This window comes from Solanum lycopersicum, chromosome 10 (genome assembly GCF_036512215.1).
Source record: "Solanum lycopersicum chromosome 10, SLM_r2.1".
NCBI classification, from domain to species: Eukaryota; Viridiplantae; Streptophyta; class Magnoliopsida; order Solanales; family Solanaceae; genus Solanum; species Solanum lycopersicum.
In genome coordinates this window covers 400,052-414,248 of record NC_090809.1, presented here as the reverse complement: position 1 = coordinate 414,248, position 14,197 = coordinate 400,052, and the positions used below count along the sequence as shown (strand labels likewise).

Genomic DNA, 14,197 nt, shown 5'->3' with positions numbered 1-14,197 from the left:
TTTCTATGCATACGGTTGGCCATCACGGCTTGTACGACCCATTTGGAAGGTCAAACGAGGCCCAAAGCGAGCATACCCCTCATTTCGACGATTTTCGTGTGCTATAGCACACCATTTTTTGGGTGATTCGGATTCTGACATCAAAAATGCCAAATTTTTTCGTGGACGTCTGTAAACACCTTGTCTATGCATACGGTTGGCCATCACGGCTTGCCCGACCCATTTGGAAGTTCAAACGAGCCCCGAAGCGAGCATACCCCTCATTTCGATGATTTTCGTGTGCTATTGCACATCATGTTTTGGGTGATTCAGATTCCGACGTCAAAAATGCCAAATTTTTTCGTGGACGTCTGTCAAGACTTTGTCTATGCATACAGTTGGACATCACGACTTATCCGGCCCATTTGAAAGATCAAACGACCCTCGAAGCGAGCATACCCCTCATTTCGACGATTTTCGTGTGCTATAGCACGCCATTTTTTGGGTGATCCGGATTCCGATGTCAAAAATGCCAAATTTTTTCGTGGACGTCCGTCAAGACCTTGTCTATGCATACAGTTGGCCATCATGGCTTTTTCGACCCATTTGGAAGGTCAAACGAGCCCAGAAGCGAGCATACCCCTCATTTCGACGATTTTCGTGTGCTATAGCATACCATTTTTTGGGTGATCCGGATTCCGACGTCAAAAATGCCAAATCTTTTCGTGGACGCCCGTCAAGACCTTGTCTATGCATACGGATTTCCATCACGGCTTGTCCGACCCATTTGGAAGGTCAAACGAGCCCCGAAGCGAGCATACCCTCATTTCGACGATTTTCGTGTTCTATAGCACACCATTTTTTGAGTGATCCGGATTCCGACGTTAAAAATGTCAAATTGTTTCGTGGACGTCCGTCAAGACCTTGTCTATGCATACGGTTGGCCATCACGGCTTGTCCGACCCATTTGGAAAATCAAACGAGCCCCGAAGCTAGCATACCCCTCATTTCGATGATTTTCCTGTGCTATAGCACACCATTTTTTGGGTGATCCGGATTCCGACGTCAAAAATGCCAATTTTTTTGTGGACGTCCGTCAAGACCTTGTCTATGCATACGGTTGGCCATCATGGCTTGTCCGACCCATTTGGAAGGTCAAACGACCCCCGAAGCGAGCATACCCCTCATTTCGACGATTTTCGTGTTCTATAGCACACCATTTTTTGGGTGATCCGAATTCTGACGTAAAAAATGCTAAATTTTTTCGTGGACGTCCGTCAAGACCTTGTATATGCATAGGGTTGGCCATCACGGCTTATCCGACCCATTTGGAAGGTCAAACGAGCCCTGAAGCGAGCATACCCTTCATTTCGACGATTTTCGTGTGCTATAGCACACCATTTTTTGGGTGATCCGGATTCCGATGACAAAAATGCAAAATTTTTACGTGGACGTCCGTCAAGACCTTGTTTATGCATACGGTTGGACATCACGGCTTGTCCGACCCATTTGGAAGGTCAAACGAGCCCCGAAGCGAGCATACCCCTCATTTCGACGATTTTCGTGTGCTATAGCACACCCTTTTTTGGGTGATCCGGATTCTGATGTCAAAAATGCCAAATTTTTACGTGGTCATCCGTCAAGACCTTTTCTATGCATACGGTTGGCCATCACGGCTTGTCTGACTCATTTGGAAGAAAGTCACAACTTTTCATAGAACTCACAAATTTTATTAAAGTCACAATAATTCATAAAAGTCACAACTTTTCATAGAAATCACAACTCTTCATTAAAGTCACAACACTTTATTAAAATCACAACTTTTCATGTAATGGGAAAGCTAGTTTTGAAAATAAATAAATTAAAAGGAATTTTTGATTTGTGATAGCGCCATATAGGCTGGCACAAAGTTCTCTTTTATAAAAATATATGATTGTTGAAAAAATAAATTTTGATATCGAAAAATGAAGTCTTAAAATTCATGTCTAAGTTTATTCTCTTTATATCATGGTAATGGATTGGATATGACAAGCTATTCTTTTTATTATGCTATGTTTTCTTTTGTTTAGTCTCTATTTTATTGATTTGCTTTTATTTTATATTAGAAGAGTTTGTTAAAACATGAAATATATCTTTACTGGTGAAATAGCTGTAAGGATCATGTCATATACATTGCAAGTTTAAACATGTCATATGCAAAGTTAAGAGTTGCCAAAGAAAGAGACATTATTTTTAAAAACGAACTAAAAAGGAAAGTACGACAAAACAAATTAAAACATAAGAAGTATATATATGTAGGGTTCAAGCTTAAAACGTTGTCAAACCCAAAACATGTGGTTGGACTTGGATCCGCGTTGGGTCATGCACATTGGGCTTCTAGGAGTGCATTGAAATCTTCCCTTGCCTTGCGCATGCGAGGAGTCATGCAGGACGTAGGCAAGCCAGAGTCAGAGTCAAGGTCAGGGTCAGGGGATGAGGTAGAAAAGCGAACATGGCGCGCTGTGGACTCACTAGTTTTTGCTGTGGTGATGTTCTTTAGGACCCCTTTTGGTTCCTTGTCAAAAACAAATCCAGTTGTTACTGGTGAACAAGTCATGTCCTTATCATCCCTGCATTGGATTAGCTCAATTGGTAGATCAAAGAAGAGATTGGAATCATCATTTTCATTTTCTTCACCATTGATTATAGCTGATGATGTCCATGATCCACATTCAAATTTCTCCAATGACACTTTTCTTGATACACTGTGTACTATTTCAGTTTCTATTTCTACCCTCCTGGCTCTCACTTGTTTTGCTTTTCCTAAACCAGGAATAAACAAACACATAGCACCACATTTGAACTTTTGATCAATAGATTCTGCTTTATCTACTTTGCTTTCCTCAACATGTTTAACACTACTATTATTCATTACCTTTGTGATTAATCCAACAACATGTTTATCGGGTGGCGCGCTTGATCTTCCTTCACCACATGATTTGCTCCTCCTTAAGTGGTCTTCTTTCAACCGTTCGAGGTTTGCCAGTGCCACAGAGTGTTGTCTAGCCAAAGGGTTGTTGGAGAGAGGAGAAGGTTGGTTTTTGGACTTTTTCTTGGATGCAAATCTAGGTGATGAAGTTGTTGAGTTTGGAAGGCTGTTGCTCAAGAACTTCTTTGATGGTGGCATAGGCAGAGGAATTGTTAAAATGTCAGATTTTTTTGATTCTTTCAATGAAATGGGGAACTCAGATTCATTTGAATCTTGAACATTTATGAATGAAGGCATATTTGAAGTTTGGAGTTTGAAAGTTGAGTGAGAATGGAGATGTCCATCAACTATAGATTTTAGGTATTTAAGGGGCAGAAAACTAGGCATAGATATTGTGGGAGACATGTCTTTGTATTGTATCTTAATTAGTTATGATTGTCACGTCTTCTTGTCCCAACGTGTGTGGAAAACAAATCTCATTAATATAATTATATGTGATACTTCGACTAAATTAGCATCAACTAAGTGGACAACAAGTTCTAGTATGAAACCAAACTCTAATAGTACCTTCTTTATGCACAAACCTAGCTAATTGAGACAACAAACAAAGGTTCAATATTTATTGTACCCTCTCCATCACTCCATCAACTCAAAAAGAATAAAGAAAATCTCTAAATATTCTTATATTGATGTCTGGTGACTACATGAGTTGCTATATTTTAGACAACTTAATTCAGACTTTTAAACTCAAGTTTAATCAAATGAACGTGCAATCACACGGTTGAATATAATAGAATTATAATTATTGAGATGAGACAAAATGACACCGTCGCCTATGCAAGAGATCTAACTGATTCACTTACATACATATAACTAAAAACACACATTCACAGAGTATATGTATAATGGATTTGATGCCAGGAGAGGGGAGACTTTACTCAAAATACATCATGAGCTCTATATTACAACTGATACAAACATACATTTTCTATAACAAAATTTAAGTATCCACTATTGTTATGATTCGAAGGACAAATCGTGTACACTGACAATTTATCCACCCTGCAAAAATGCCAAAAGGTGTATCACTGTAGAGAATTATAGAACAGAATCAACACAACAGAGATGCCAATGATGATTGGTAATGCAGAGACCAAGTATAAAGCTCCATATCCCTGCACGAAAATGTCCCTCGTCAGAACCAGCTCCAAATGAAGCGGTAATGACAGCAACATATCTAGCAAAGTTCCATATTACAATCAGATTTTATGACTTAAGTTTTATCTCAATAAGCACCTGATTTCGCTAATCAAGCACATAGTCTAAAACTAAAACCTACAGTTAAGAGAATTTTCCGTAATTACTACTTGATGGAGCTATATTATATATAATGCATCTGAAAAGATTTGAGCTCTTTGCAGCTATGCTTTATTCTACCAGGATCGTAATCTTTCATGAAGCTAACTTTTTTCTGGGCTACCAGCTAAGCTTGATCTATAGACTGTTGGCCAAGCTTCCAAAACACCTTATTTTCAAAAATGATTTTTGTCAAAAGTGCTTTTCAAAAAAGTACTGTTGAAAATAGCAATTTGTGCTCGACTAATAAATTTAGAAAGAATTTGTGCATGCTAAGGTTCCAAAAGTGCTCACGGGGAAAAACTACCTTTTTCGCTTGGCCAAACACCTTTACTATCTAAAATAAGCATTTTTTTTAAAAAAAAAAAAGGTTACTTTTGGGTTTTGGCTTCTCAGAAGCTTGGCCAAACAGGATTAGTCATGATCTGATGCAATTAACTTTTTAAGAAAAGTGAACTAGTTGTTTTGCCAGGTATTCACTCAATAACATGTAAAAGTTGGTGCATTTCACGTACTCCATTAAATTGCAAGCTGATTATCGGAAATAGAACTTAGCCAGCCTAATGAACAATCAGAACATGAGGAATAACCAGAGAAATATCTAAGCATTTATATCATCGACTAACCAGAATTGGAGGAACATCTGGTTCGTCACTATCAGCTGCCTCCTCAATCTCAGCTGCTGAATCCCAGTCAATCTTGAGCCGCTTAGCAGCCTCTTTTGGATCAATACCAGTGTCAGTGGCTTTTGCATACAGGGATCTGCTCTTATTTTGCTTCAAGGCTTCAACCTAAATCCAACAAGAATACAGTATAACTACTAATTGTCTGAATGATGAAATTGGTTCCACTACAAAAACATCGCATTCCCAGGGGATGTACAATCAATCAAGGAGTCTCATTTGATTTCAAGAAATGAAAAAAATAAATCAAGATTTTCTTTCATGTAAAAGCTTAATGCATGAAAGAAAATAGTGCTGGAGTACGAACTTCCAAAAAGAAAGAGAAGAAAAAGAAATGATTTCTGCTACTTTTCAGAAAAGGAGAAAATGGTTTGGGAAAGATATAAAACTGTCCAGAAATCAAAACTTGACGAGAAACTATTCAACCAATAAATCAGTGTTAAAAATTCCAATGCAATTAAAACATCGCATTTTGATCAGCGTATTTGACTTTGGGAATGAAAGGTTTAATTCAACACCATGGACTGGATGGTTAGAATTTGCTTTCTGTTGATTGGTGTAAACTGATAAAATTTCACTAACATATCACCAAGCCATTCAAGCTAACTTTTATTAGGAAAAGAACTCGACTTATATGTCAAATCATTGAGATTCTCCCCAAGCAGTATACATCCCTCATTTAGAACATAAGAAAATTAAATTTCTTATCAGAGGCCATCTCATTTACTTTAGATGACTCACTATAAAAAGGAGTCTACCAAAAGAAGTAGTATCTTGTTGAAATATTTTTAATTTGAAATGCAAATCAAGACCACTTCTTATCCATGGTCTGGATCGTAACATGTCTCGATCTTCGATAATAACCTGAGTAATGCTATTGCAGTCTCTCCCCACCTCCCACCCCAACATTAAGTACGTCAACTGACTCTGGCTATTAAAAACTAGCACATTTTATTAGAACGACTGATAACTGCATAAACCTGCTTCAAAAAGCATATAGTGTGTTTGTCAACCTACTATGCAGTGCAGTTGAGTAAAATTGTGAAATCAAAATATTAGATTGTTTATGGATGACTTTGAGACACAAGTGAACCTAGTAATGCATTTGTTGGCCGAGTGCTATGGAAGAAACAATCAAGCCACCTTACAGAGAACTGAATTGCCATTTCACAGCCCCTCCTCCCCTCCCAAACTAAAAAAGTAAGTGTTTTTTCTGCCGCACAGGATGGAAGATGAACTGTGAGCGTTGACTATCATGCTTAATTGTAGGATTGTGCCCAGAAGAATGTTTGATGTCACAGTAATACCTCCAAATTAGGCCATGAATTCATCTCTTCCGCAAGCATCTGCAGAGCAACCCGATCTTTTGGTACTTCTCCTTCATTTATCTTCAACAAAAAAAAATTATAATAAAGGATTAAGCAAGGCCTTAGAAAATATATACTTAGAACCATGTAATGCAACATTAAGAAGAAAGAAATAATTAATCAAGATGTTTATGAAATCTTCGACACAGGTCTGCATTAGGGATGTATGTAATCAGCGTGATTCAAATATCTATGGCTTATTTTAGACTACAATTTCAGAAGTCTATCTTTCTTACTTAAACCCTGTGGCTAGTCAAACACCATCACATAAATTGAGATGGAGATAGTAATATTTAAATTATCTTCCTTGAGCACATCAAACTTTTATTTTTACCTATTTAGGTTCATTTTCATATTTTCTCCATATTGCTAGTTTTACTCAACTATCACATTGTCAGAATATATAAATGTGTATCTACCATACTGAAATTTTATCTTTGTTAATATTTGGAAATCTGCATGTAAATGTCATCTATGGCTATCACGTTTGTTCTTCGCAGACAAAACCTCAATAACATCTTCTATCGGTCCATATATGGAAATTTTGGTATTGCGTTGTCATCGAGAACCTCTGTTCAATTGAGCAAACTTTCTATCAGCGTGATTCAAATATCTATCTGATTCAAGATGTTATGAAATATTCGACACAGGTCTCATTTGTTCTATTCTTATCGTCAATCAATTCATCAACTAGGCTTGGATCATAAGCATATGAGCATTCTAACTAGATATCCTATATTTCAGGTAACATCTGGAACCAACAGACTTGGGTGCTTAGTATTCCAAATCATAGCTCCCGGTCACACTTCCAGAACCAGATTACAACTTCGATCGCAACAAGAAGAAATACAGTTCCGGAGAAGCCTCCCGAGTAAAAAGCCATAGTTGATTTGAGGCATTTGTGGAGCAAATACTTACTTCTTCTAAACAGGCAGCTAGGTCATCCCTTGTGGGAGCATTTTCATCGTCAATGCCAAGAAGCCGCTTTCGCTCAATGTCCCTGGGATCTTCAATCATTATAGTCAATTTAACCTGTAATAAACCCAAAGGATTTAGTCAATCTAGAAACAATTTGACATCTAAATTACCCCATCGAGATAGTTAACTAAAACAGTCTACCAATCAATTAATTAATCAACTATTCCTGAATCCCAAGTTAGTTGGGTTTGACTATGAGAATCGTTAGTATCCATTCCACTGTATTCAAGTCCATTTCATTTCAGTACTGAAAGGCAAAACAAACAAATTAAGTCTCTTTGTCTAACTCTCCCGCTTACTCCTACATGGACTTACAGGTCCCGTATTGAAAGAAAAAGATCTCCTCATAAAGACCAGCGCTATACACATGATGGCATGAAACTCAGTTGTGCATGTTATTTGTTCGTCCACTTCAAACACTAAAAATATACTCTTTTTGGTTCAAAATGACAAGTGTTGGTTTAGTTACTTAATTAGGGCAATGAAGGCTCATTTATTATTAGATAACGAGCCAGCTGCAAGCACCTATCTCTATCAAAATGTAAAGCAACAAAAGGAACTTGAACTTGAACTTGAAGAAGCAGAGGAAGCTAATGTAACTAAGCTTTTAGTTCTAACTCTAAGTAAGAGGAACCAACATCTTTCAGATAACATTAGCTGAATAAAAACTGAAAATTTGCACAAAACATTACAAATTTGGAACGCAGTGAGCTTATACTAGTAGACAGCCTCGTTACAATATTGTAGAAAATTCAAAAGATAAAAGTGAAATCCACACCTCACCGAACAGCATATCCCGATTTCTCTTAAGAAGCTCCAACACCTACAAAATTTACAACCCTATATACATCAGAAACATCACAATCCGGATTGGGTGAAAGCCAAAAAAAAAACAAAAAGAAAGAGACTAAACTCGTTTAATTTGAGAAACATATTCAAGCGATTCAGGATCTGGGTCATCGTCATCTTGTTGGGTAGCAGTGGAAATGGAACTTTCTTCCTCATTAGTCAATTGGGTGTCTTCTTGACTCACAAACAGAGAATTGCTTCTGCCTCTGCTACTAAATCCAAAATTTTGTAGATTGGAGTGAGATAAAAGGCGTTTATGTGTAAAGGGTGAGATGGAAATTGAGCAAATTTTGCAGTTTGAAGAAGTTAACAATGGGAGTGATGATGATAAGGAAGAAGAGATGAGTGGGAATGGCAGCTGAAGCGCCATTGGAGACGGTGGAATATTTATTTATTTAGTAGAGATAGAGCATTTTTGCGGTTAAACAGAATGGATAACAAAAATAAAATACTCACTCACTCCTCTATTGATTTTTTCTTTTTTTTTTTTCGCATGAATACTGTTATGCCCTGTCATTTTTTTAAATATAAAACATGAAAGTTTTATTAATTGAGATTAGTATTTATTATTCGGATATGATTATAAAGCATTTTTCTCAAATAGAGACTTGACATATATTAAAAGTTTATTTCTGAATTATTTTTTTTATTCGTCACATAAAATGATTTGTAAATTTCAAAATAACCTAGGTTGTTTCCATTTTCTAAATTGATGCGTCTGTCGGCTTTCTTAAGAACATGTTTCAACGGTGTCTCTAATTTCAAACGAGAAATTAGCAATGAATAAAATTTCATTATTAAATTTAGCAATAAATTAAAAAATCAGTGTTTTAGCCAGAATTATGTTACCAAGGAATTCCAATGTATTTCCTCTGTTTATCTCACTTGTGCCAAATTCACAAATGTCTTTTAATATAATTATTTGAAAAGTGGATAGTCTATTGTGAATCACCAACCATAAAAAAACGAAAAAATATTGTGATCTTATTTGAAGTGTTATATAGAGGGTTGTAATGGCTAAAACTTATGTTTGGAATATTTCTTATAACTTTACATGTATAAAGTAGCGGAGATGTAATTTGAAAAAAAATTAGAAAATATTTAAGAAAAGAAAATGATTATTACAAGACCTAACTTCAAGTGATCATATAAATCCTTGTACAATCATAGTGCACAATAAATTTCAAAATGAATGGCACAATGATGTATAGGATCTCAATCATAGAAACACAAAAAATAAATATATTTATCGACATGTCTAATTACATATAAAATCATGACAATAACAAGCGGAAGCATATCACTTTGAAAAGATCCAAATTGGAACTCTAGTGTAGAAACTACCATAAATTTCTAACATTCTAACTAGTATATTAGGTTTTGGAATCAAAATATATATGTGTGTGTGTGAGAGAGAGATTAATAACTTCTTGACTAATTGTGTGATATGATTGACATAAAAAACTTTTACAACATGTGAGTGATATCATAAAATTAAATATATAGCTATGATATTAAGCACTAGCTAGCTACTCAGCTAGCTACGACACTCAATGATATATCTTCATATGCTCATAATTAACTCATGATCATGATATCTACAAATTATAATCTCTATTCAATAAATAAATAGAAACCCTTTTAGAAATATATTGGCCTAACCTCACAAATAAGGGTTGGACCTTAAAATCAAGTAGTCACACAATTTATAACAAAATTAGACATTTTATGATAGTAAACATTTTTATTAGCGTACAATCGTATTATGTAGGGTGAAAATATAATATAAATATTTATAAGTCTTCTATATATATAAATATTATTAAAGATTTATGTAATTTTGAATGTAATAACACTAATTTAATTATCGCTAAATAGTTTTATGACAATAAATAAGGAACATCATTTACCACTTGATAAAATGCAATGTGTTTAGATTATTACAACATTATAATCTCTTTTTATCATCTATGTGGATAACTTGAACTTTCTGCCAAATATAGTATTTTTTAATCCTATCTAATTATACACATATATGACTTGTATAATTATCTTCACGTTATTAAAAGTTAAAGGTCCTCAACAGAATTGACAAAAAAGGTAAATTTTTAATATTTAATCTATAAGTTAAAATGGAAAAGAAGGTGCGGTCAAGTTTAAACTTCATACTTAATTAAAGACTGTGTTAACCATTTAACAACTTTTCAATTTTTTCATATATAAGTTTGTTTCAGTCATATATAATTGAAACACATGTTAAACTTAATTAAAGTATCAGTCGTATATATTTGAATGCAAAAGCAAGAAAGAAATATATTATTTTACCTGAAAGTTATATAGTATTAGGTATTCATAAAAAAAATATATATATTAAAGTGTTCGATGGATATTATTTAAATAAAATGATTAAAATAATTATCGATTTATAACCTATTAATACTAGTTATCTTTTTACTTAATGTCCTTAATTATGTTTTTGCAAAATTTAGATATATATTCTTGTGTCTTCTTCTCTAACTGATGTATTTGGATTTAAGTCATTTGTGCTAACGATAAGATCAGTGAAGTAAACAAAATCCTCAAAGTAGATCTTCTTTTACTTAAGGATCTAAATAATTCCACTTATTGGTGTTTGGTCATTAATAAACATGATATAACACAAACATGTAAATATTTAATTATGTGAGGGTATCTTTTTGGATCTTAAAAAGAAAGAGAATGTTTAAAGAACGTCGCCAAGATATGACATTATCAAGCAGTCAGTTTTCTTATAGTCATACTGGTTGCATGAACTCAAATTAAGAATTAATGAGAAGAAAGAAAGGCAAAAAAATGTAAAATGAACTTTTTTTCTATTCTCCATTTAGTTTGTTACAAGGGGATCGTCTTCAAATGGAGGATTTTTAGAACACGATAATACTAAAGCACTGACTCAAAACAAACATAAAAAAAGCAATATGAGTAACTATTATACTAGTAATAAAAACAAAAGCATCATGCATCGTCCGTTGTCATATTCTTCTCTTCATTATTAATAATGATTTTCTCTAAAGAATCATCTTTCTTCTCTTCCATTTTCTTATACATTCCATACAAATACGAAGAAAATCCCCAAATACATAACAAAGTTGAAATTACTTTAATCAAACCAAAATTATCCTTAAACACTATAACCCCTCCCAAAACATTAACCGTCATTAACGCCGTCATGCAAACTCCTCCTGTTAATGAACTTGACAAGAACACCATCCCAGCAGTACCCATAAAACAAAACTGCCACGTCACCACGTTAACCATCACCGTTAACCAGTATGTTTTTTCACCCAAATCGAACACATTTTTGGCCTCTTTTTTCATCTCATAAAACCCACCGTTTATAATCATTCCTAACGTGGCCAAAACGGTAGCTGATAATTCCATCACCATTTGCATTTCCACAACCATAGAATAGCAACAAACCTCTCTATATATTTTTTCCATTAATGGAAGATAAATAGCGAACAATAATCCAGCACCAATCGTTGAGAAAAATCCTATGAAATACTTTGTTTTCGTCAGATCCTTTGGTTTGTCATGACTCGAACCCAAGGCCAATAGTACTGAACTGAGGGTTAGTAAAAAAACACAATTGATATTTGTGTACGTGATTTTTTGTTTCACAATAACGACAGAAGTGATAAGAGTGAAGACTAGTTGCAGCGATAACACAAGAGAATTAGTCGAAACGGGGAGGTAAGAATTACCCCAAGAAAATAAAAGGTTGTTGAGACCTAAGAAGAGACCAATTACAATAGATAGTAACAACATTTTTGGTGTGAAGTTTGTAAATGGTTTCCTATTGCTTGATTTAAACACATAAAAAGGTGAATAAACTGGGAGGAGGAGAAGAGGGAATCCAGCAGATTGGACCCAAGTTGAAACCCAACGACTATTACCTTTGTGGTTAAAGTAAAATTTTGATAGTAAAGAGGATGAAATTGAGCCAATAAATAGTAACATATAGTTCATACCTAGAAGAAATAGGTAGCATTTATTAGTGGTTTCACTACTAGTACTCATGTTTGTTTCTTCATGTATAATTTGGATTTGGACAATTTCATCACTATTTTCATTGTCAATGATCATCAAATCTTTTAGATTTCCTCTTTGATCATCATGTTCTTGTGGTTGGGGTTGAGATACAAACTCCATTGAAAGAAAATTTAGATTAATTGGTTTGGATGGATGGATTGGGGTGGTGGTGGGAGGGGTTTCTTATATAGAGAAAAAGATGCTTTTGGTGTATATATATATATATAGGGGCTTGGCTATATAAAGGTAGACTCTAGTGAGGAAAAATAGATCAATAATAAAAAAATTATTTTTCTTTTTACCCTTTTAAAAATCTACACACCTTATATTATGCAAAATTTACTTTTACATGTTTCCCCATATCTTTTTATATATATATTTTATCAAATAATTTTATTTTTTATGAATGAATTTCAAAAGATAAAAATTTTAATTCTTTACAAAATATTAGTTTTCGTATACACGTGCATTGTACATGAGTATTTTATTCAAACAAGTAAAAGTTTAAGAGTTTGAACTAACTTATAATCCAAATAAAAATATAAAATTTATTTTAAGTGTAAAATGAAGTTCTTTTCTTCTCAACTTTTTTCTTGTTTTCCGTTCTCCATTTAGTTTGTTCCAAGGGATTGTCTTCGAATGGAGGATTTTAGAATTTAGATACACGACAATACTAAAACAAAAATAAAAATGCAATATGACTAACTATTATACTACTAATAAAAACAATAACAAAAACGTATCGTCCTCATGTATTGTCCGTTACAATTTATGTCATATTCTCCTCGTTCATCTCCATCATCTTTATCGTTATTATTATTAATCAACGTCTCTAAAGACTCATATTTCTTCTCTTCCTCCTTCATCTTCATATACATTCCAAACAAATACGAAGAAAATCCCCAAAGACATAACAAAGTTAAAATTACGTTATTCCAACCAAAATTATCCTCAAACATCATAACCCCTCCCAAAATATTAACGGACATTAACGCCGTCATGCAAACTCCTTATATTATGCAAAATCTACTATTACTGTTGTATTTTATTATATTGGATTTGGATTCTTTCCACTATTTCTTTTTTTATATATTTGTATCAAATAATTTTATTTTTTAATTTATGAGTTTCAATTTTAAAATTATTTGTTCTTTTTAAAGTATTAGTTCTCGTACATGCACGTGTGTATTCTATGCTAACAAATATAAATACTTTAGAAGTTTAAGAATCTAAACTAATTATAGTACAAATAAAAATATAAAGACAGAGAAGAAAAAATACATTCTTCTTAGGACTTGATATATAACAATATATATTGTAAATGAAAAAAGAAATACAAAATACAAAAAAAAAAAAAAAAAAGAGTTATAAAATGAAAAGGTATAAATCTCATGAAACAAATTAAAGTTACGATATCAATTTTATTTGACTTCATTAATTTCAACACAAACAAAACTATATGTGAAAATTTATTTATTTAAAGTATTTCAATTCATAAAATTTAAATTTTGAATCTAATAAAAAACAAGCCTAAGCAAAAACCTTTCGGCTGATCATAAATAGGCTAATTGAGTATCCAATATTACATATGAACATGCATGATGATGATGACTAATGCACATTTTAGTGAGTAATGACCGAACGATATGAGCAAAAAAAATACTTAATTCGTTTTTATTTACTCGTTAAATTTTATTTTTTTTTGATTTCTTCGATGCAAATTAAGGAAGATAAATTTTTTTGTCTTCCTATTATATATTCAATTTATTAATATTGACAAATTATTTAAATGTCGCTTCTGGGATTTTAAAGAGTTTAAGGGACGACATAGGGATAGTGCAAGTAAAAGTTTAGTGAACTCGGAATGTTCTAGGTCTTTATATAATTATGAATAAACTAAAAATCTTGTAACCAAAAAAAAAGAAAATTATTTAAATGTTTTTTTG

General features: G+C 33.4%; 3 protein-coding genes across 4 annotated transcripts; all 3 read right to left on the bottom strand.

Annotated features, from left to right (window-relative positions):
* Window positions 1-2,125: 2,125 nt before the first annotated feature.
* LOC104649498 (uncharacterized) lies at window positions 2,126-3,549 on the bottom strand. Its single transcript, XM_010328941.4, has one exon. It carries the CDS (start codon window positions 3,350-3,352, stop codon window positions 2,339-2,341), a length of 1,014 nt encoding a protein of 337 aa, XP_010327243.2. The 5' UTR covers window positions 3,353-3,549; the 3' UTR covers window positions 2,126-2,338.
* A 179-nt stretch (window positions 3,550-3,728) lies between these two features.
* Window positions 3,729-11,028, bottom strand: LOC101259586 (ycf3-interacting protein 1, chloroplastic). 2 transcript variants are annotated; one of them, XM_004248360.5, is made up of 6 exons: window positions 8,245-11,028; window positions 8,110-8,154; window positions 7,272-7,385; window positions 6,294-6,374; window positions 4,930-5,094; window positions 3,729-4,122 (listed from the first exon to the last, which is right to left on the bottom strand). In XM_004248360.5, exons 1-6 carry the CDS (start codon window positions 8,548-8,550, stop codon window positions 4,033-4,035), a joined length of 801 nt encoding a protein of 266 aa, XP_004248408.1. In that variant the 5' UTR covers window positions 8,551-11,028; the 3' UTR covers window positions 3,729-4,032. The 2 variants fall into 2 exon arrangements, with proteins under 2 accessions (XP_004248408.1, XP_004248409.1); XM_004248361.5 differs by having other exon boundaries at window positions 3,729-4,009.
* Window positions 11,016-12,444, bottom strand: LOC101246570 (probable purine permease 4). Its single transcript, XM_004248465.5, has one exon. The coding sequence runs from the start codon at window positions 12,369-12,371 to the stop codon at window positions 11,175-11,177; it is 1,197 nt and encodes a 398-aa protein (XP_004248513.1). The 5' UTR covers window positions 12,372-12,444; the 3' UTR covers window positions 11,016-11,174.
* Window positions 12,445-14,197: the final 1,753 nt, after the last annotated feature.